The sequence below is a fragment of the Peromyscus eremicus genome, chromosome 7, assembly GCF_949786415.1.
Source record: "Peromyscus eremicus chromosome 7, PerEre_H2_v1, whole genome shotgun sequence".
Taxonomy (NCBI): Eukaryota; Metazoa; Chordata; class Mammalia; order Rodentia; family Cricetidae; genus Peromyscus; species Peromyscus eremicus.
This window is the reverse complement of record NC_081422.1, coordinates 71,461,075-71,485,347: the sequence shown is the minus strand read 5'-3', so window position 1 is coordinate 71,485,347 and position 24,273 is coordinate 71,461,075. Positions and strand designations below refer to the sequence as shown.

Below are 24,273 nucleotides of genomic sequence, written 5' to 3'. Positions count from 1 at the left end.
AACAAGGAAGGATGCTGCTTACTGACTTGATCCTCATGGTTGCTCAGTTTGAGTTTTGTTTGTTTCTTAATTTTTTTTTTCTTTTGAGATAGGCTTTCTCCGTATAACAGCCTTGGTTGTCCTGGAACTCATTCTATAGTTCAGGCTAGCCTTGAACTCACAGAGATCCACCTGCCTCTGCCTCCCAAGTACTAGGATTAAAGACATGTGCCACCATGCCCAGCTGCTCAGTTTGATTTTTATGCAATGTAAGACCCCCTTTCTAGAGATGGTGCCACTCACAGTAGGTGGGCCCTCCCACATCAATCATTAATAAAATAAAATGCCCTACAGACTTGCTCATGGGCCAATGTGATGGAGGTATTTTCTCAGTTAAGAGTTCTTCCCAGATGACCTGAGCTTATGTTGAGTTGACAGAAACTAGTTGGCACACTTGCCATACACCTAAATTACTCATTATCCTTTGTGAAAAGTTTTCTCCATCATAGCAGCTTGTTCAAAGTGTTACTGTTTGTGCTCCAGTGTGCTTTGCTCACATTTTATCCTATAGTGGATATAGACAGCATTTGATGAGGCCTGAAAAGCTTTTGATAAATTAAAAGCCCATATGTCAAAGACCTACTTTTCTATGGTTTTTTTCCTGCTCTCATTTTTGAAGAATTCCAGTACTAGCTTTCTTTGTTTAATTTTCCAGATTAGTAGTTTTTGAAATTGTAGTTAGATGTGCTCATTAAAATTAGTGACCATGATAATAACAAGAACTATTTACTTGTCAGTCAAAATAGTAACCTACTCCTTTGTTTACAAAAAAAGTTTTAACATAGAAATTCATAGCTTCTGCCAAGAAGATGTTTCTGAGACATACTCTTACTTTTCATCTTAGTTTTTATTTCCTTCTTACTATTGCATTTCTATAGTTTAAAGTTAGAAAGTCAATTCACTTTTTATTACAAACTACCCTTCTTGGGGCTAATGTCTTCAGTATAGAAATTCATTCATGTTGACAACAGCGATGATGAAGTGCATTCCAATTTTGGTTTTGCATCTGACTGTTTCGTTTAAATTGGTGAAATTACTTCACAGACAGCAAGGATAGCTAGACAACAGCGTTGAGGTACCAAATAATTTATTCACTTTCACAAGGTGTGTCTTGCCTCACTCCTTCCAGGGTGGTGTCAATCCAAGAAAAGTGCTCTTTTTGAAGTTAAAAAACCCCGTCATATTTATTGAAGCATTATGCACCAAACAGATAGGGATCCTCAAACACAGGAGGTCAACAAACTGAAACAGAAATGCTTGAAGGACATCAGTTCAAAGTCTGGGCTGTACCTACTGCCCTTTGATATTAAAATAAAGTGGAATGGCTAGACAATGCTGAGCTGAATTCAGATAGGAAACATGTTTGAAGCTCCTTTGTTATTGTCATAATTGAATTGCATTAATATGGTATAATTGACATGCTAATTTCAGATATAGTTTTTGCAACAGTCTGTTTTTATGTTCATGGCCCTGGACAGGATGAGCACCTCCCTGAGTATTGCTGAGACTATTCTCTGACCAACTTCTGTATTGTTTGAGATACTTTTTCCCCTTTGGGAAAGATGGTGGTACAACATTTACCCAAGATTGTGGTTGAGTTCCAAATATAATTGGTCATCATTTTTATAATAGTTTGATTTTTTTCCCCTCCTAGTGAGCTGCCGTGGTATTTCACGTAGAGTTGGAGAGACTATAATATCAAAATCTCATATAATCTAGTACTCACTGAAAACGGTTTTAAATTTCTTCCAAATGAGTGCTTCCAATGGTCTGGCTTCAAGCTATTTGGACTCAGCTTGTTTACAGAATCAGTCGGGAGCTTTTACTGCTTCATGAGACTTCAGAGCCAGTGTCCTATTTATTAAACTCTCATTCCTTTAAGGCATAAAAACATTTCCAATTTTGTTATATTGAAAACTTGGTGCAGCAGGCAGGATGTGACTTTCCCCATTTTTGTAGACTCAAATACAATTTGAGAAGTGAGTGATAGGAAGCATGAGCTAAAAAGTTAATCTGGGTGAACCATTCAGTACGTGTGTACTGTCCATCTAGTATGCTTTCCTAAGCTGTACACATTGCAGTAAGTTAAAAAAAATGCAAAATTACTTCCTCAGAGAAAGTTTACATTCTGTGCTGGAAGAGAAACAATCCATTTCTCAAATTGAAAGTCAAGTATCTCCTTTGAGGGTCAGGAATGGTATGGGGAACAATATAGCCTAGTAAGGTTAGTACAGAAAGGGGCAGGGTCTCGGATATGTGTCAGATGGCTCAATTTGTTTCCTTGAGAAGTTATGATGTAGGAGGTGTGTAATGAGGAAAATCCCTGAGGCTGAAGAGTACTTGATTGAAAAGTAGGAGGAACAGATTTAGGGCAGGTGTTGGGGTATGTAGTGAGCAGGAGAATGCTGATGTTGTCAGAGAGAGAGAGGGATTAGAAACTAGATTCTACTCTGAGATCTCTGATTTTTACTTTGAGGAAGATAGGCTGTTTTAGGTTTTCTTTTTATTGATTTTTTTTTGAAAATTTCATACAAGTACAACATTTACATTGTTTTCACATCTCCTGTTCCCACTACAGCTCTTCTTCCTATGTTCTCCCTGACTCCTTGTCAAATTAATGACATGTTATTAAGTATCATATGCATGCTTGTATGTAGGTGGGTTTGGGGTTGAATACTTGGGTTTAAATACCTATCAGAGGACTTATTCCTCAAGAAAACTGATTGTCCTTCTCTCAATAACCATTGATTGGCTGTAGTTTTTCATCTAGAGGTATATGCTTCTGAAATTTCCCCATCCATGTTGTCATGATGAATAGTATTTAGACAACCATATTGCTGAGAATTCATGGGAATGACTTCCTTGACAAGTCAAGAAGATATTAACAGCAGGCATCCTCATTCTTTGGCTCTTACAATCTTACCTCTCCCTCTTCATCAGTGTTCCCTGAGCTTTGAGATGTAGGGATTTCATTGCAGGTGTAGCAATTGCGGTTGAGCACCTCATGGTCACTTATATTCTGCATTTTGACTAGTTGTGGATCTCTGTAATAGCTTCCATATGCTGCAAAAAGAACCTTCTTTGATGAGTGATGTGAGCTGCATTTATCTGTGGGTGTGAAGATACATAGTTAGATTACATTTAGAAATTATATTGGTTTAACAAAATGGAAGTAGTAGATTCTCTTCCAGGGTCTATGACCCTAGGGTAGTGGTGAGGTTTAGAGTTCTAGGCATGGGTTCTCTCTCTTGAATGAAGGCCTTGTGTCTAGTTAGTTGCTGCTGGTTACTCCCCTGATGAAAGTGCCACTATTGCACCACTGGGAATATCTCTCTTGGCTGGTCAGTCACTAGTGAGATTTGTAGTCTATAAAGCTGGGTGGGACTTTCAATTGCTTTTCTCCATTGGTGGCTTCCATAGCACTTTTGGATGCTATGAGAGTCAGTTCTCAAAGAGGAAGCTTCCAGTTACAGCTCAATTCTTTCAAATGCTGTGTCTGAATGTCTTCACACAGGGTTTTACTTTCAAGTTCTGGGAAGGTTCTGAATAGGTGACACAGTTCTGACATATAAAGAGTGGAATATACAAGGATAAGCAATGAAGTAAAAATCCCCCAGAAGGTGATTGTATCTGTCTTGTTAAGTCAATTCAAGCCATAGAAGTGAAAGTGAAGATGATTGCATAGATTTTGTAAGTTGTATAACTTTCAGAAAACATCAGAACCACTATATGAAATGTTAAGCTACTATATTTTTGCGATTTCCAATTTTTTTTCTATTTTTTTGTAACTAGTTTTTATTTAACACACTTAATAAGTTTCCTGTATTTTTAGGGGACTAATAACTCCTCATAATTCCATTCTTATTCCTGTCACTTCCATTTCAATACTGACTAGTATTGTACCTCATTTCTTTGTGTTTTCTCCAGCTGGACCCTAAATTGTTCGTAGTGATGCATCACATTCAGGTGTGAGTAGTTAACGAAAGGTTCTTTTTCACCCTGGGGGAGTGTTTGCTTTTTAATTGGAGAGTTCAATTTTATTCAAAGTGAGACTTTTTAAAAAATTTTTCTTTAGACCTGTGTCTGTGTGTGTGTGTGTGTGTGTGTGTGTGTGTGTGTGTGTGTGTGATGTAATATTGAGTGTATGTGTGTGATGTAATCACGTGTGTATGTGTGTGCTTACCTGTTAGCTACATCTGGAAGTAAGATATTTATATCTTTCTCGGTTGCCTCTGTACCATATATTTGGTGACAGGTTTCTCAATGAACTTGAAGTTTACCATTTTGACTATACTGGCTGGCCAATGGATCCTCAGGATCTGCCTGTAACTGCCCTCCCCACCAGCAGTGCTGGGGTTACAGGGTGTGTAGCCACACTTGATTTTTCATATGGATGTTGGGAATCTGAACTTCGTTCTTCCTATTTGTATAGCAAGCATTTTACCCAATGAGCCATCTCCCCAGCCCAGAAGAAACTTTTTGAAGGAAAAATAGAGAAAATTAAAAATGAAAAAAAAAAGAAAACTGGGATTCAAGTTCATGACTTCAGATGTTACAGTTTCACATCAAGAAGAAAGATAAGGCTGAGCATGGTGGTGCGCATCTTTAAGTCCCGGCAGTCATTCTGAACGCAGAGACAGGCGGATCTCTGTAATTCCCAGGCCATTCTGGTCTACACAGCAATTTTAGGTCAACCAGGACTTCAGAATAAGACTGTATCTCAAATAAGGCAACAAACAAATGGGGAGGAAGATGACTTCAGAACTTCAGTAAGTTGGAAGTGCCAGGGATGCGTTTACATGGGAAAGAGGGATTTCTAATAGCCAAGTTTGTCTAGGGCTGAGCAACAGGTGAAGAGCTTGTGCTTTTTCATGTCCTTTGAATTGTATTGTAATCTTCAGTTAAAATTTTAGTCAGATACATATACCAGCAAATGTATGCTGTACATTTGTTCTACGCTAAGCTGATCTTAAGTATAAGATAAAATAAAAGGAGAAATAATATAAAATTTCTCTTCTAAAAGACCTAGCAGATGAATAGGGCTAGAAAAATGTTCTAAGGAAGTAAGTTTTATATATTTGGGATGTCCAAAACAAAAAGGATAAGTCAGATACGGATAGAGTTCCTGTGAAGAAAGATGTACGGACAAGTTTTGGTAATGACTGCTTCTGCCAATGCTGTGTTAGGCACAGGTCTTTGTAAGTATTGGTAGTTCCACCATGACTGTAACATCCTGGCAGCAATGCAGATAATCTAGGCATTTGTGCCCCTCCATTTGGCTATCAGACTTTTGAAAAAGGCATTGTAAAAAATTAGAATTTTCCCAATAATGCCATTTTGAGAGAAAGAAAAAAAAACCAAAAGCCTGATGTCAGTCAGAGGAATAATTTGTCTCTGGGAAAACTTGCAGGAGAGACTAGAGCTCAAGCAATAATGGGCAGGCTACATCTGACCAAGACTACTTAGTTATGGATATACTATTGCTTGTCATTTGCTTTAGTCTCAACCTCATGTCAAGGCCCCAAAGATGGACTTCAGGACCACTGGGTGTCTTTGTTCCCTTCCTAATATAACAGCATTGACTAAATCTTTCTCTGTTTTCAGTATTACTTTTTTGTTTAATTGGCTTATTGAGGATGTGAAGCAAAGACCACCTTGCCAGGTCTACCGTGGTCCAGAGTCCATGCTCATCAGCCCCAGTCACACCATTCCTGCCTAGTCAGTCATCAGAATCATTATAGATTGTATTGCCCAGCACTCCAGAAATAAGGGGGTGGGTATCTGGGTAATTTTCTATGAGTTGGCTCTGAGATGGGGTTGATAATTCATCTCAGACCTTACATCACCAAGATAATGACTGTAGCAATTTTGGTGTGGTTCTGGAAAATCAAGAAGTGAGAATTTCATTCAGTCTGTCTTCAAGCTCAAAAATCTAAAGAAGCTGGTCATTCTTGCAATGAGAATTTACACTAAGGACCCCCTGCTGTTGCTGTTTGGAGGTTCTTCTATTTCTGAAGGTAATTCCATAAATCTCAAGATGTTTAACCTAGTTTATCTTGAGATCTTGTGGGATTTTATGACTAGAGTCTGTAGTGTACCTGTAGGCACTGGCCATGGAAAGTACAGTACTGGTTGGGGAATGGTTTTTTGTAGGAATAAGATGTGTTCTTGTTACCATTAACTTCACAGCCAACATTAGCAAGATAAGAGCTGCAAACAAGTATACAATCTGTTTTCTTTTCTAAACCTAATACTGCTTTATACTGTGTGGTATATATTTAAGAAGTGTTTCTTGAAGCTTAACTGAAAACACAAATGACCAATTGCACATCTATGGTGGGTATCATCGCTCTGTTTGCAAGATTCAGAAAGCTGCTTAGAGCTGGTTTTTCAGTTTTACTTTCTATGTGAGATTTTTCAGTTCTATTTTCTATGCGAAGCTAAAGGTGATTAGTTTCTTAATGTTTGTTATAATTGTGTAGGTATGCTTTGTGCTTTGTGTGTGTGAGTGCGTATATGATGTGTGTTTGTCGGGGTGAAAGTGGGTAGAGGCTGGAGCACAGCTTTGTGGCGTTAGTTCTCCCCTTAAACCTTTATGTGGGTTCTGGGGATCAAACTCAGATCCTGGGAGGTATGCAGTCACTTTATCCGCTAAACCATGTCTCTGGTCCTACTGATGGGATTCTTGTAATATAATTTAAGTTATCTCAAATGATCTCTAGAAAAGTTCAGATTTATACCAAAGAAGGAAACCAAGGAGTTTTCCATAGCACCTGGAAGTCTTGGAATGCTGGGAAGACATATGTTCCAATTAGAATAAAGAACTCCATGTTGAAATCCGACACTATGCAGGAAATTCAGAGGAAAGATGCTGAATTCAAAAAGCATCTTTTATGGCAATAAGCATTTTATTAGGTAGGGTTTCTGTTGTGAAGTGACACCATGACCATGGCAACTCTTATAAATGAAAACATTTAATTGGGGTGGCTTGCTTGTAGTTCAGAGATTTAGTTTATTATTGTCATGCTGGGAAACAAGGCAGCATGCAGGCAGATATGGTACTGGACAAGGAGCTGAGAGTTCTTATATCTTGACCTAAAGGCAAGAGGAAGTGGTTAGTGTCACTAGGTGTGGCTTGAGCATACATGGGACCTCAAAGCCCACCTCCACAGTGACACACTTCCTCCAATAAGACCACACCTACTCCAACAAGGCCATACCTCCTAATAATGGCAGTTTCTTTGGGGGCCATTTTATTTCAAACCACCACAAGCATGATTTCTCAGACTGAAAATCTGGGAAAGGCACATGCTTTAGAGGAGGACTGTATGCCATGGAGTAGCTACTCAATAGGTAATTGTTGAATGAATTCATTAGTTGTGTTCTATATCCAGTAAGACTGACAGAATGTTCTAGTGTCTACCACAATGAGAGAACCCAGTCATAAGAGCTTTCCATCTTTGATGTATGTCTTAGATAATGATAAAGATATCATATCTAACAAAAACGCTCATGAAATAATATAAAATTCTTATCTTCACAGTTTAAAATGAGAACACAATTCTCTAAGATAAAATTGGATAGAAATAATACTCAAGTCTAGGATACATCATTTGACTACAGATTTTCCTGATGAGTCTTCAGCTGCAGGGTTCTGTAAATTTATGTAAATATTTATAAAGAAATTACATTTCATTCTGAATTCTTACTTGGACACATTGTTGTCTAGAGGTGACAGCATTGCAGGACCAATGTAGATGCTAGGACTGTAAGTGACCTCAGGTATCCTCTAGAAATTGTCTCTCATGAAGATGAGAGCACAGGAGGCAGGAGAGCTGGGAGGCTTACAGAAGATTGAAAAGTTGCTTCTTCTTCTAGCAAAGAGGCATTTGGAGAAGAGAAAGTAGCAGGTAAATAAGCAGCCTATTCCCTGATGAGAGAAGTGTTCAGATCCAGAGGTCTTTCTCTGTGTGTTATTGAGTTTATGTTTATATGAGAGTATGGATATATGTATGAATAAATATGAATTTGTATGTGCATTTAAATAAGTGCATTTATTTGCGTATGAGTATGTGTAAGTGAGAGTTGTGATAGAGACTACAGTGGCTTCCTGACATCCTGGCCTTGCATTGCTAATTTCACTCTATCTAATATAATAAGCAGGAAGATAAGAAAGAAAACAACAGAACAAGAAGAAGAGAGCCTGTTTTTGGCTTTCAGCTGTGCACTGTTGTTCTTCCTCTATGTCATCAGAGCACTCATTCTCCCCAGGCCCTTCTTAGGAAAATGGATATGCTGGATTCAGCCTCATCACACAAGTTTAACCAAGTTTATTTTAATTACATCTATAAGAATTTTCATACAGTACGCTCTGATCACACTTTTCCCCTCTTGCAACTCTTCCTAGATCCTCTTCACCTCTCTACCCACTCAACTGTACACCTTTTCTCTCTTTCCTTAAAAAACAAATAGACAAACAAAAAAACCAACTCACCAACAAACAAACCAAACAAAAAACCCTACAAGAAACAAAACCCACAAAAATCACAAAATTGGAAAACACACTATACAGGCAAAAGACAGATAAGACAAAAAAAAGTGCCTCAACAAAGAAATTTGAGACAAAGTGTCTATAAAAATACCATTGAGCTTGTTTTGTGTTGGTCATCTACTGATGGGCATGAGTCCTACTCTAAAGTTTGTTTAATAAACTAGTGAGATTCCACTGGATAAAACACTCTTTATAAGCAGGTCTCAACTGCAGATAGCTTATTGGTTAGGGTTGAGAGCCTGTGTTGACTTCCCCCTCTCTGTCCTGTGATCCTGTCCTAGCCCTGTGGAGGCCCTGCACATGCTTCCACAGGCTCTTTGACTTCATATGCATAGCAGTTCTGTTGTGTCTGGAGTATGCTGTTCCCTTGGAGTCACTCATCCTATACAGCTCTTAGAATCTTTCCACTTTCTCTTCCATATAGTTTCCTGAGCCTTGAGGGGAGGGGTTTGATGAAGATATTACTACTTAGGACTGAGTATTTAAAAATCTCTCGTTCTCTGCATGTTGCCCAGTTCTGGGTCTCTCTGTATTGGTTCCCCTCTATTGCAATAGGCAGCATCTCTGATGATCGCTGGGTGAACCACTAAGCAGAATGTCACCAGGAGTCATTTTATGGCTATGTTTCTTTAGCAGAACAGTAGTATTGGTTTTCTTCTAGGACCATGACCAACCAGTCTAAAGTTTGTGGCCACCTGAGAAGTGGCAGGCATGGGCTTCATTTCCTGGAAATGGCCTTAAATCCAATCAAACAGTGATTAGTTACTCCCACAATTTTTGTGCCACAATTGTAGCAGTATATCTCGCAGGCAGGTCACTATTGTAGCTCACAGTGTTTGTAGCTGGGTTGATGGTTACTTTTCTCCCTTGGCAGTGTGCGGACTACTTTCCAGTACTGTGATCGCTAGTCAGTAGGGGTGAAGCCTATAGTTAGGCAACAGATCAAATTTTCTGCATTCAAGAGACATGCAAGTGTTGTCATCAGCAACAGGATGTCATAAACCATCAGTTTGAGGACAGCAACCAACAGTCCTAGCATTAGCCTGAGATCTTTGGAGCTTCCCGTAGGGTCCCTTTGGCCAATGACTCAACCATATGTAACTCATCCTTGGCACTGGAGGTTTAACTTTGTGGTAAAGATATCTAGTTGGGGCATGTCTCCCCACTATTTGCTTATTCCACTTGGACTTCTTTCTCATATAGATATATGAGGAAGCCTCTCCAGTAGTAGGTTTACATAGGGTCCCTCAAATGGCCTTTAGTGCTAATTGCCCTTTCCATATTCCCTCACTTACCTCTTTCTTCCATCCCCCCTCCCTTTTACTCCCAGTCTTTCACCTCCCTGCAATTATAGATTCTATTTCCCCTTAGATTTTTCGACAACCCCAGTTTTCTTTGGTTAACGCTTTGGTTTGCTTTTCAAGGAACTAAGGCTTGGACTGTGAGCCACTGGGGAAGCTGCCTCAGGCAGGGAATTTGGTATAACAGGAGTCTTGAAATTAGCCAATCAACTCAAGACCCAGAATAACAGCAAACCAGGACTTTTAATAATGGATTTTATCTTATCCCAGTTTCTACATCTTCATTAATCTTCAACTCTTCCAAACAACTCACATAGCTCTATTTGACTTAAAACTCAGGATGTTTTTAATTTCCTTTGTTAACAACTCTCCAGTAGAAAGCAGATGTACTGATAGTATGAAAAATGAGATTAGGACCATGAGATTGGACCCCATTTCAACTCTGGTGTTAAATTCCGATATTACTTAGTTATGGGCCAAATTGCTGTGTTAAAACTGCTGTTAGCCAGGTGTAGAGGCCTATCCAACAATTCCACCACTTGGGAGGAGGAAGCAGGATGATCATGAATTTCAGGCCAGCTTGGGCTACATATGGAGGTCAAGCCTATCTTAGGCTATGTAGAGAGACCTTGCCTAAAAATGTCCAACCTAAACCAACCTGAAACTGCTGCTAAATTTTGTGTAGTATAATCTTAGTTTTCATAAATGAAGCAAATATATATTAAGGGCTGAATTAAATTTATTGGCATATTTACCAATAATGGCTATATATTTGCCTGAGAATCCAGCAGGGCTCTTAAATCGTTTATAGAATTATACTTCTCTGATATAATGCAGTTACTGAGAAATTTACATACAAATTTGTAGGAATGGATACTTTGTTATAAAACTAAGTAATAATAATTGTTCAGGATCTGTAGGCTAACATGTTATTACATATTTCTTGACTTATCAATCTAACAAAATATTAACATGATGGACTAATTACTTTTCAATAACAAGTTGTGGAAAATAACCCCTTTCTTCACCTGATAATGTGTCATTTAACTTAATAGAGCTGCCTACAATTATGTCATATTCTTCTCCCTTTTCATCTCCATTCTTACTTTCTGGTTACCCATTCTAGCAATACAAGACCAAGTCAAGCTACAAGGCTTTTGCAGCAATCCCTACAAACACATTGCTCTTGGAACAGAAGGTCAGTGTTGGCTTTTAAGCAGAGTGGTTTTTATGTTTCTAGTGTCAGTTTTGTTACGTGTATACAATTTCTAATGGAAAAAATGCATGCTTTCCAGTTTTACTAAAATCAAAACTATTCCTAGTTTAAGATACTGTGACGAAGGCATCTTGGTTAGCATAATGGCTGACATCCTTTACACCACGAGGGTTTGAATATGATCTCAGAGATGTCTTGTCCACTGTCAAGAAGACTTAGAGGTTTGATTCAGACTTCACTAGATTCCTCCTTCTTTGAAAATTTAAAATCTGTTATGTTTAAGTGTTTCTTCCTCTGTTTGCATAAATCAAAGTCAAGGTAAAATGAGATTATGTGCACAACTGGCTACCTTAGTCATTGATCAGGTCAAGATCTGATTAATGTCAGGCTCCATTATCATGTTATATGCATACCCAGATATAATACTGAGTGTCTGCTCTAGCAATGCAGACTCTACCACCAGCTAAAACTCCTCATCCACTCCCGTCAATCACTGCTCCTGCCCCTACTCCCTTCGGAGTAGCAGGGAGATTGGAAATCACTCCTAATGACTAAAAAAAAGCTTCCATATGGATCTAGGTAGTTTTGCTTTGCTTTTAAGCATCACCAAGTATAAAATGATAGGATGATATATATATATATATATATATATATATATATATATATATATATATATATTAATAAGCTAATCACATATATGCGAGTGAAATCACATGGAGGATTCACATCAGAATCAAAGTGAAATTGTTTACCAAGTGTGGGAAATTATAGATGTCATATGTTATTTTATGGTGGTTTATTTAGGATATTTAGTAGTTACTGCATTAAGTCTATTTTTTTTTTTAACATGGTTAATGATAGTGTTTCAAGTACTGTTGCTATCATTTGTCAAATGTTAATTGTTTGTCAGCCACGTGATATTTTGGTGTGCAGGTTTATGAATCTGCATTCTTTTTTTTTTTTTTGGTTTTTCAAGACAGGGTTTCTCTGTGTAGCTTTGCGCCTTTCCTGGAACTCGCTCTGGAGACCAGGCTGGCCTTGAACTCACAGAGATCCACCTGCCTCTGCCTCTGCCTCCCGAGTGCTGGGATTAAAGGCGTGCGCCACCATCGCCCGGCGAATCTGCATTCTTATTCTCTTAGCATGATCCAGAAAATGAAGCCTTTGTATGATGTCTAAAAAGTAAGATTTACATGAGAAATGTTTAGCAGCATAAGATCAACATTAACATTTCTTGTAGCTTGTGTCTCTGTTAATAACTCCAAACCATCCATCCACATGTGGTCTAAAGTCTGTGTTCTGTACAGACAAATGTTGATCTGCATGGTTGACTGCTGGAGAAACATCTGAGAGTTGGTCCCTAGCTCCTTTCCCAACTTTTTACCTTTTGTAGCTTAACAAAAGTTATAATAAGCTTAAAGCATTAGAAGTGCATGGGAAGCAACTCTTCCACAGTTGCCCCTTTTCTCACTGTTTAGGGCCATCACGGTGAGTCAGTGTTTAGGGACAAAGACCTGCTGTCATTTTCAGGTGGTCATCTCTGAAATCTGATCACAAGCATCTGCCTTCAGAGATCTGGGAGACGTTTTCCCTAGCAATGAGGCAAAGAGGACATGCACCTGCTGTGTCCTCTAACTGAGACACACTCCCCTGGAAAGTGAGGGGCTGCATGTTACATGTTAACTTTGTATGTAGAAAACTAATAGTTAATACTTCCTGGGACTCTTTGAGATATGGCTCCAAGTCACATTTCTTTTACAACCTTTGACTTTACAGCTTTCTTTTCTACTACTGAACTATTTTATAGAGGTTATAATCTGTTGTACATTAAAGCTGAAAATTTATTAGTTGAACCTACAGTTTTATCACAAACCTGTTTCACAAAGGTGTGTGGGGATACTGAGGCATATTAAATCCATGCAGTTCATGTGAGACAGATCTTGTGGATTTTATTTTACATATAAAATTATGTAAGAAATTTATCTTGGTACAATAGGATGTAAATGTTATGTATGATACATGATTTAAAATAATGCTTCTCTAAGGAGAAGTAGATGATTGTAATGTACTCATTTGGCCAAGGTAAATTGTTCAAGACCATAGATATTGGGGCTACTCAAAAGCCATGAATTAAATGACAATGATTTTTCATTTTCAGATCATTTACAATTCTACATTTTTAAAAATTTGACGCCAGTGACCTCTAGGTTTTATTTGTACAGTATCACCAATCTTCCTCCCTTTAGTCCAAAGAGTCTCCCATGGATAACACAAAACATCCAGAGTGTACTTTTTATAGCACTCACTGGCCCCATCCTGATTTCATCTGCAAGGGGTTTGATAGCTTTGAGATAAAAAGAAGTTTGTCAAAGAATGCAAAGAATGAACTAGCAATTGTCACTTTCAGAGATGGAGCCAACCAAGTCATATACAAGCAACAAATGACTGCATCATTTGAACAAGATAAAATGGAGCAGGGAAATTGTAATTTTATATATTTTAATTAATTTTTCTTATTGCATGTTTTTAACTAGACAATTGCTTTTAAATAATTTAAAAAATACTTATTTCCCTCTTTCCTGCCTTTTTTCTTTTCTATTTTTGCTTTCCCTTCTCTCCTTTGTGACTTTCTGTTCAGTGGACTTAACCCAGGGCCTCATGCATGTTAGACAAACAGTCTACCATTAAGCAATATCCTCAGTACAACAAAAATTTTTATATAAAGTCATGTACATTTCCAACAACATTTAAAATGATATTGTATTGCCTTTTTCAATGTTGTAGTTTTTAAGAAATCTGATAATTTATTTCTTTGAACTCAACTGTACAGCATAACTCATTATGTCATTGAAGTCAAGGGATTGACTTCTGAACTGAGTGAGTTTATTTAAAGAACATAACGTTTAGAAATGCATTTCTTCTGGTTGGGATGAGGTTCAGAAGCTGCTTTCCCCTCTGTGCTAGATCATTGACTGCCTTGAGTGTGTGCAGGTCTTGTTCAGGAAACCACAGATGCTATGAGTTCAGGGAGATTGGAAATCACTCCTAATGACTAAAAAAAAGCTTCCATATGGATCTAGGTAGTTTTGCTTTGAGTACAACAGTTTTGTCATGTCCAGAAGACTCTGTTTGCTGTGGTCCTCCTGACCTCTGGCTTTTCCAATATTTCCACTGCCTCTTCTGCAATGATCCCTGATCCTCAGGGAGAGGGTGATATTATAGTTGTCACATTTGGGCTAAGCACTCCACAAACTTTTATTCTTTTTGATCAATTGTAAGTTTTTGTGTAAACTTCTGTTCACTGCACAACAGAACGTCCATAATGAGGTCTGGGCGTGGCACTAATCTGTGGCCTTAGGACACATATATAGAGGAGAATTTGGCACTATGTATATTTAGCAGAATAATAGTAGTAATTTTTCCCACAGGGCCATGATCTCCCAAACCATGAGTTCTTGGTTAAGTTTATAGCACCATGCATCTGTTTCCTCCCATGGAGTAGACCTTATATCCAATCAGAAAGTCTTTGGCTACCCTCATAACATGTCAGTATTGCTCCCTTGGGTATATCTTGCCATTCCAGTACTTATGTTATTATAGCTCACAGAAGTCATAGCTGGGTTAGACTGTTGATGATCTGCTTCTCTAGCAGCCTGTACAGCACCATCTAGTATTTTGAAAGCTGTCTAGTAGGAAGGAAACTTCCTTTTTAGTATCAATTTCATTTCTTTATGTCCTGTGACTGAAGTGGGTAGTATCTTCAGAAATAGGGTCAAGTTCTGGAGGGTGACCAAGATCAGTTGAAATAGCCTGCATTGTTTTGGTGGTCTCTGGCACTCCTCTAACAACTCAAGGGAAGATATCCCACACCTGGCACCTTTTTATTTGGCAATCTATTACTTCTGGGATGAACATTACTCTCTGTACAGGATAACTTCAATGAAAGTATTATATATGTATGAATAGATACATATACAAATATATACATATATGAATACATGCATATATGTATCATGTATATATGTGTGTTTATATATACATATAACATATATATTATATATGAAACTTACAGAACGGAATATTTTTAATCATGGAAGGTTGTTTTTTTTCTGTCACATAGAACACAACTGGAAGGCTGATCTGGGAAAATCATTACAACACTTGTTTGGGAGCTACACTGTGGGTTGCCTTGACAATAGAACTCACATATATAACTCAAGTCTTACATGCTTCAGCAGTTAAGCCTCTCTCAAGATAATTATGTGCACAGTTGATTTTTTTATGCCAAGCATATTGTATAATTAGCAAATAGAATTATTTTTGGAAAATAACGTTATTTTTAGAAACAAGATTTTCAGCAAATTAGAACTCAGCCATCTTTTGTAATGAGTTGTTAAGTTATCAATAAATTATGGGATTAGTTAAGCTCTATTACCTCTGGATGAAACCCATTGTTTTTTCATTTTTGAAAGGATACACTTTGCTGACAGGCAACATAAGGTTTCTTAACTTGTCTGCATCAAAACTTAAATGTGTACCGTATTCCATTTCTAGTATTTTCCCTGTAAGAATTGATGAAAGAAGCATTTTTAGCTCACTCTTTTACCATGGTTTAATGGGAAGAGATAAGTGTGAGGCATCGTATTTTAATAAAGTAACTCCAACATCTTTGGTTTAAGCACCTATCAATAATCATTTTCTCCCAGAGAAACATGAGCATGGGATACCAAGTTATATGCCACCCTCTATAGACTTGGTTAAGAATGAGGTCCCTAGACAAGTGACTTTATTATAGACATTAACTTTAGTCACAATGTGTGCTGTTATCTATTTCAGAAAGTGTTTGAGACATTTTTAATTTTTTTTATCACTCAAGTCTGACAGTAATAAGGAAAAATTTAAAGTAAAATTGTTGCAACATACTAATATTCCAAATTAATAAATCATTAATTTTTACTATTAAATTGCTTCAAGGGAATAAAAACGGAAGATATATCCATATGAAGTAAATTTGTATGCAGTTTATTGTATTATAAAAGAGTAATATTTTTCTACAGAAAGATACTTTTGTTTTCTTGAAGGAAGCTCATATTGTTTATCCCTGATCTTCTAAGCATCCATAAGGATAACATCTTTATCTAATGTTAGATACAATTTTCCCAATAAATACCATTACTACCTCCCATTTTGAACATACATTTAATTTATAAAAATTTGTCTTTGCCAGATTCCAGAGCAGTTCAATTTTATATAAATGAAGTAAAAGTATAGAAATAATTGCTCAAATGTAAAGTTAAAAATAGAAGAATACAAGATAACAATTCTGAAGATCACAATGAAAACTTGGTATAAAAATAGAAATGCAGATATTTGGTTTATCCTATTGCCAAATTAATTTACCTTACCTTGTCTGTTTAATATTTTAGAGTATGGGTTGCTAACTACAACCTGATTAAATATAATTCTTTAGTGAATATTTTTAAGAGTTCTGTAGTTCAAAAATTAATCTGGTTGCTAATTTAGGACATGACCTGTACGGCAGAGACATGACTTGATTTCCTGTTTTTTTTTTTTTTTTAAATCAGTGAAGAGATGTCCAGGATTCAAATTTGTGCTAACTGATTATACTCAAGTGGTTGTTAGCCATGTACACATTTCCTTTAGAGAACTTGTGAATCCCACTTATATATTTGTTGGCTTCATTCTTTAAAAATTATATTATAACTACATCATGTCCCCCTTCTTTTTCCTCTAATTTCTCTCATGTGTTCCCCCTTTTTCATCCAAATTTATGACCTCTTTCTAAAATGTTGTTGCACACACACACACACACACACACACACACACACACACTCACTCACGCACACACCCTGTTCAGCTCATACAATATTGCCTGTATGTATGTTTTTAGGAATTACCATTTGATGTTGACTGTAGTTTTTTGTCTAAGGTTGAGGGCTCTTGAACTTTCCCTCTTCCCTGTTTCCATGCCTAGTGGTATTATCCTTTTTCAGAACTTGTTTAAGCAGCCATGTTGGTGAAATGTCATAGCTGCAGCTCCTCTGACATTTATAGAAAACACAGTCTCACAGAAAACACTGGCTCTTAAGAATCCTTCTGCCCTCTCTTCTGCAAAGATCCCTCAGCCTTAGGTGCAGGAGTTCTGTTACAGACATGTCAGTTAGGACTGGTTTCCACAACTCTGGGTCTCGAGTAATTGTGGTTTTCAGCAATACTGTGTCTGTTGCAAAGGGAATTGTTCTTGATGAGGGGTAAGAACTACACTTATCTTTGGGTATAAGGGTAGATATTTAGAATGTAGATAGGGATTATGCTAGTTTATTAAAGTGGCAGTCAGTCATAGGTTCTCCTCTGAGATCCATTAGTTTACTAGCCATTTCTAGTACCAGGCATTATTTTCCTCCTATTGAATTGGTCTTAAGCCATATTAGAGAGATGTTTGTTACTACCAAGGTATGCATGCCACTGCTATACCGTTAAGGTTATCATGCCATACTGGACATTGTTGTGGCTCATAGGTGCCACAATTGGGTAGGACTGTTGATTGCTGCCCTTCTTTGGAAGCTTGCACGGAGCCTTCTGGTATGAAGGAAGCTAGTCCTCAGGAAGGAGGCTTTCAGGTCAGGTCCAGCTCAGGTCCTCTGATCCCTGTGTCCAAAGTGCATGGCATATTAGGCGGTAGAGACTTACCTTCCATCTATGGGGGACAAACAAAGGCAACAGCAATGGCCTATACTGTTGTAGGAGTCTCTTGGACAGCACTGACCAAAACTCAAAAGAGGAATTCTTCTGTCTGGTGGGCTTTTTATTAGTCTATAGCTGTTAGGGAAGCATTGTCTGACCAGATAGGAAAATTTCATTTAAACTATATACATATTTATACACCAACTTATGTGTATTATCAATATTTTTAGCTAGACAGTTAATAGTATGATTCCTTATAATTTTTTAGATGCCCTTACTGTTATTTTATCCTCCTCCTTTCTTTATCTTTTCTCAATTATTAATTAGATCCACTCTGTTTTTCCCATTTCCCCCTTTAGCTCACTTATACCCAGCTAGTCTCCTCTCTGTTGCTTTTCCCCTTTCACACCCATGAAACGGTCTGTTGTTATTTTCCTGCTTTCTGCAGTTACTCCAGACTATATGCTTGCATCTGAAGATGTGGAGCTAGGAACCCAGGTGATAGAGAGCAAATGGCATTTGTCATTCTGGGCTTAGGGTTGTCTCACTCACTATGACACTTTCTAGTTCTATTTATTTACCTGAAAATTTCATGATTTTATTTTTCTTTATAGCCTAATAATAGTCTGTTGTGTGAATGTACAATATTTTCATTATCTACTCATCAGTTGAAAGACATTTAGGTTATTTCTATTTCTAGTTATTGTGACTAGAGCAATAAAATGAACATTGATGAGCAAGTATCTATGGAGTAGGATTTTGAGTCCTTTGGGCAAATGTCAATGAGTGCTATACTTTGGTAATGTGGTAGATTCATTTTTAACTTTTTAAGCATTCTTCACATTGATTTCCAGAGTGGCGAGGCCAGTTTGTATTCCCCACAACAGAGAACGAGGATACTCTTTCCTGTACGTCCTCTTCAGCATCTGATATTGGTTGTTTTGTTTATCTTTGTTGTAGGGTAAGACAGAATCTCAAAGCTGTTTTGATGTGGAATTTCATAGTTTCTAGGGCTGCTAACGTATTTGGGATACACTTTAGCCATCTTTGTTTTTTCGTTGTTTTCTTGGGTTCTTTTTATATTCTGTTTATTAATCATCTGTTAGATGTAAAGCTGGCAGAGATTCTCTCCCAATCTATGGACTTCTTCACTTGACTGATTACTTCTTTAGTTTTTCAGAAGGTTTTCAGTTTTTGAAGTGCCATTTGCCATTTCTTGGCCTTAACGCTTGGACAGATGGGGTCCTGTTAAGAAAGTCCTTCTGTGCAACTCTATCAGATAGGGTACAGCCTATATTTTCTCCTATAAGTTTCAGTGTTTCAGGGTTAACGTTGAAGTTTTTGATCCATTTGGAGTTAGTTTTTGTGCAAGGTGATAAATAGGGGTCTAGTTTAATTTTTAAACATGTAGGCATCCAATTTTCTCTGCACTATTTGTTGAAGATAGTTTCTTTTTTTCCTGTGCATGTTTTTTTTTTTTTTTTGACATCTTTGTTAAATGTTAAATGGCCTTCATTTACCATGGTCTCCTATTCCTTGTTCTCCCTCTCTGTTGTTGATCCAGCTGGGATCTCCCACTCACCTAAGCTCTCTTTTCCTCAATCCTTTCCCTTTATTATCCCACTCATGTCCAGGCTGTTGATGTAGATCTCTTCCATTTCTCCGTCATTGGGCCATCCCTGTGTCTTTCTTGGGGTCCTATTTTCCAGGTAGCCTCCCTGGTGATGTGAGTAGCAGTCCAGTCATCTTTGTTCCACATCTAGTATCCTCCTATGAGTGAGTACATACCATGTTTGTCTTTCTGAGTCTGGGTTACCTCACTCAGGATGATTTTTTCTAGGTCTATCCATTTGTCTGCAAACCTCATGATGTCATTGTTTTTCTCTGCTGAGTAGTATTCCATTGTGTATATGTACCACATTTTGTTTATCCATTCTTCAGTTGAAGGGCATCTAGGTTGTTTCCATGTTCTAGCTATTACAAACAATGCTGATATGAACATAGCTGAACAAGTGCTCTTGTGGTTTGATTGAGCATTCCTTGGGTATATGCCCAAGAGTGGTATAGCTGGATCTTGGGGGAGATGGATTCCCAATTTTCTAAGAAAGCGCTATATTGATTTCCAAAGTGGTTGTACAAGCTTGCATTCCCACCAGCAGTGGAGGAGAGTTCCTCTAGCTCCACATCCTCTCCAGCATAAGGTATCTTCAGTGTTTTTGATCTTAGCCATTCTGACAGGCATAAGGTGGTATCTCAGAGTTGTTTTGATTTGCATTTCCCTGATGATTAGGGATGTTGAGCAATTTCTTAAATGTCTTTCAGCCATTTGAGTTTCCTCTGTTGAGAATTCTCTGTTTAGTTCTATAGCCCATTTCTTAATTGGACTGTTGGGCATTTTGATGTCTAATTTCTTGAGTTCCTACACGAGAATAGGAAGAAGCAAAGTGCTAGAGAGGCCCCACAGAAATCCACAAAGTTACCCCCACAACAGACTGCTGGCAATGGTCGAGACAGCCCGAACTGACCTACTCTGGTGATGGGATGGCCAAACACCCTAATTGTCGTGCTAGAAACCCCATCCAACTACTGAGAGGTCTGGATGCAGAGATCCTTGGCTAGGCCCTGGGTGGATCTCTGGGAGTCCAATTAGCGAGAATGAGGAGGGTTTATATGAGCAAGAATTGTTGAGACCAAGGTTGGATAAAGCACAGGGACAAATAGCCAAATGAATGGAAACACATGAACTATGAACCAATGGCTGAGGGGTCACCAACTGGATCAGGCCCTCTGAATGGGTGAGACAGTTGATTGGCTTGATCTGTTTGGGAGGCACCCAAACAGTTGGACCGGGTCCTGTGCTCATTGCATGAGTTGGCTGTTTGAAACCTGGGGCCTATGCAGGGTCGCTTGGCTCGGCCTGGGAGGAGGGGACTGGACCTGCCTGGACTGAGTCTACCAGGTTGATCTCAGTCCACAGGGGAGGCTTTGCCCTGGAGGAGGTGGAAATGGGGGGTGAGCTGGGGGGAAGGTGAGGAGGGCCAGAGGGGGGAGAACAAGGGAATCTGTGGCTGATATGTAGAACTGAATTGTACTGCAAAATAAAAATAAAATAAAAAAGTAAAAAAAAAAGTTAAATGGCTGAAGTTATATGTATTCATGTTTGAGTTTTCCATTTTGTCCTCTTGTCTATATCTATATTTGTGCCAGTCCCATATTTTTTCATCACCATGGATATCTAACATATCTTGATATCTGGAATGGAACGATCCCTTCAGCATTGTTCTTTTTGCTCAGGATTGTTTTGGCTATCTGAAGTCTTTTATGGTTCCATCTGAGTTTTAGAATAGTTTTTTTTTTCTATTTCTGTGATTGGATTGAGGATTTTGATTGGGATTACACTGAATCTGTAAATGGCTTTCAGTAGAATGGTCATTTTCACAACACTAATTCTGCCAATCCATGAACATGGAATGTTTTTCCATTTTCTGGTGTCTTGCCCTGACTCTTTCTTCAGAGGTTTAAAGTTTCATTGTAGGGGTCTTTCACTTCCTTGGTTAAGTTTATTACTAGATATTTTATTGTCTATGGGCTACTGTGTGTGTCCATGCTCCTTCTCTGTGTGTTTGTTGGTGGTGGATAGAAATGCTATTGATTTGTGCAAGTTGATTCTGCATCCTGCCACATTGTTGAATTTGTTTACCAGTTCTAGAAAGTTTTCTGGTACAAGTTTTAGTATCTTTTATGTATAATATTGTGTCATCTGCAAATAAGCCTAGTTTGACTTCTTCATCCCTAGTATATACCTTTAATTTCCTTCTTTTTCCTTATTGTTCCAGCTAGTCATTTGAGCATAATATTGAAAAGGAGTGGGCATAGTGGACAGCCCTATCTCCTTCTTAATTTCAGTAAAATTGCTTCAAGTTTTTCTCCATTTTGGATGCTAATGGTTGTAGGCTTCTCATATATAGTTGTTATTATGTAGAGGTATGTTCTCACTAGTCCTACTCTCTAGGACTTTTGTCATGAAACCGTATTGGATTTTATCAAAGTCTTTTCTGAATTTATTGAGAGGATCATGTGATTTTTTTGTCTTTAAGTCCATGTACTAAATGGTTTATAATATTTATTGACTTGTGTATGTTGAACCATCCCTGCATCTTAGGTATAAAGCCAACTTGGTTATAGTGGTAGTCCTTTTAATATGTGTCTGTATTTGAGGTTTAAGTATTTTTTGAGTATTTTTATATCTATGTTCATCAGGAATATTGGCCTGTAGTTTTGTTTTTATGTTGTGTCTTTTTCTGTTTTAGGTATTAGAATAATACTGGCTACAAAGAAAGAATTTGAGAGCACTCTTTCTGTTTTTATTTATTTTTTAAATAATTTAAGAAGAATTTGTAGTGGTATACTGTATGCCCTAATAAACTTATCTGGGGATCAGAGGACAGAGCCAGACACCAAATTAGACAGAGAGGTCAGGGAGTGGTGGCACACACCCTTAATTCCAGCACTTGAGATCTCATGTCTTTGCTTGGGAAGGACACACACCTTTAATCCCAGGACGTAATATGACAGGACACAGAAAAGTATATAAGGCGTAAGGAAATGGGAACTCATCCTCTTGAGGCTGAGCATTTGGTAGAGGTAAGAATGTGGCTGGCTTGTTCTGTTTCTCTGATCTTTCAGCTTTTACCCCAATATCTGGCTCTGGGTTTTTTGTTATAAGACTTTTTAAGATTTGTGTTACAAGGATTGGCTATAGATCTTTTTGGAAAGTCTGGGAGAATTTTGTGTGAATCCATTGTTTTAGTTTTAATAAAGCCTTTTAGAAGGCTTTTATTGTAGTTTAATTTTCTTGTTTGTTATGGGTCTGTTAAGATTGTTGACTTCTTGGTTTAATATTGGTAGTTTGACTGAACTTAGTAATTCTTCCATTTATTTTAGGTTTTCCATCTTAATGGAATACAGACTTTAAAATTATTCCCTATGACATTCTGAATTATCTGTGGAGTATGCTGCAATGTCTCCCTATGCATTTCTTTTTTGTGTTTGATTTCTCTCTTATTATGATTAGGTGTGCCAAGGGTTTGTCAATCGTATCTTCTCAAAGAAATGGCTCTGATAATTAATTCTTTGTGTTGTTTTCTTTATCTTTATTTTATTGATTTCTGCTCTTTTTTTAATTTATTTCCATCAACTGAGTTTGGATTTGGTTTGTCCTTGTTTTTCCAGAATTTTGAGTTGTATCATCAAGTTACTTTTTTTACTCTTTCTGATTTTTTAAATGTAGGTATTTAGAGCTATAAATTCTCTTCAGAGGACAACTTTCACTGTGTCTCAGAGGATTTTTGTGTTTGGTTTCATTTTAATTTAGTTCCAGGGAAGTTTTTATTTCTTTCTTGACTTGTTCTTTGGTCCATTCATCATTCAGCAATGAGTTGTTTAATCTCCATGAGTCTGTGTATTTACTAGAGATTTGTCTGTTGTTGATCTTTAGTTTTACTGAATTATGGTCAGATCAGGTTCACTTAGTTATTTAAATCTTTCTGAATTTATTATGATTTGTTTTTTCATGGTAAGGTATAGTCTGTTTTAGAGAAGCTTCCATGTGCTGTTGAGTAGAATGAATAATCTTTGGCATTTAGATGGTGTTTCAGTTAAGGTTTCTAATGCTGTAGTGAAATACCATGACTAAAAAGCAAATTGGGGAGGAAAGAGTTTATTTGGCTTACATTCCCATAGCACTGTTCATCATTGAAGGAAGTCAGAACAGGAACTCAAATAGAGCAGGAACCTGGAGGTGGGTGCTGATGCAGAGGCTACCAGGGATGGCACCATCCACAATGGGCTGGGTCCTTCTCATTAATTACTAATTAAAAAAAATGCCTATAGGCTTGCCTGCAGCCTAATCTTATGGAGGGATTTATCAGTTGAGACTCCCTCATTTCAGATGACTTTAGCTGGTGTCAACTTGACATAAAACTATCCAAGACAGATGAAATATGCTGTAGATACCTGGTAAGTCCATTTGATGTCTAATATTATTTTATCCTTATGATTGTTTTTTATTTTTGTCCATATGTATGTCCATTGTAGAAAAATGTGATATTGAAATCACTTACTACTAATGGATTGATTTCAATTTGTGTCTTAAATTCAGTAATACAATTTTTTAAATGAAATTGCGTGCTCTATAGTTTGGTGCATCCAATGTTTAGGATAGTAATATCTTCTTGGTTGACTATTCTCTTGATTAGAATGAAGTATCCTTTATATGTTTTGAGGTAGTTTTGTTTTGAAACCAGTCTTGTTGATATTAGATGGCAATGACTGCTTGCTTCCTGGTTCTATTCAATTAGAGAGTACTTTTGTCCACCCTTTTACTCTAATGCAATACCTATTTTTAGAGCTAAGATGTGTTTCTTGTAGACAGAATTTCTATGGATTTTGTTTCTTGACCC

The 24,273-nt window shown here is 37.5% G+C and overlaps 1 protein-coding gene across 1 annotated transcript in view; it reads left to right on the top strand.

Moving 5' to 3' along the window:
- The window catches only part of Mlip (muscular LMNA interacting protein), a 138,092-nt gene that overhangs the window by 21,426 nt on the left and 92,393 nt on the right, over window positions 1–24,273 (top strand). The window contains exon 5 of the mRNA XM_059267023.1: window positions 11,018–11,089. Coding sequence (XP_059123006.1) covers window positions 11,018–11,089 — 72 coding nt within the window. The remainder of the gene's footprint in view (window positions 1–11,017; window positions 11,090–24,273) is intronic.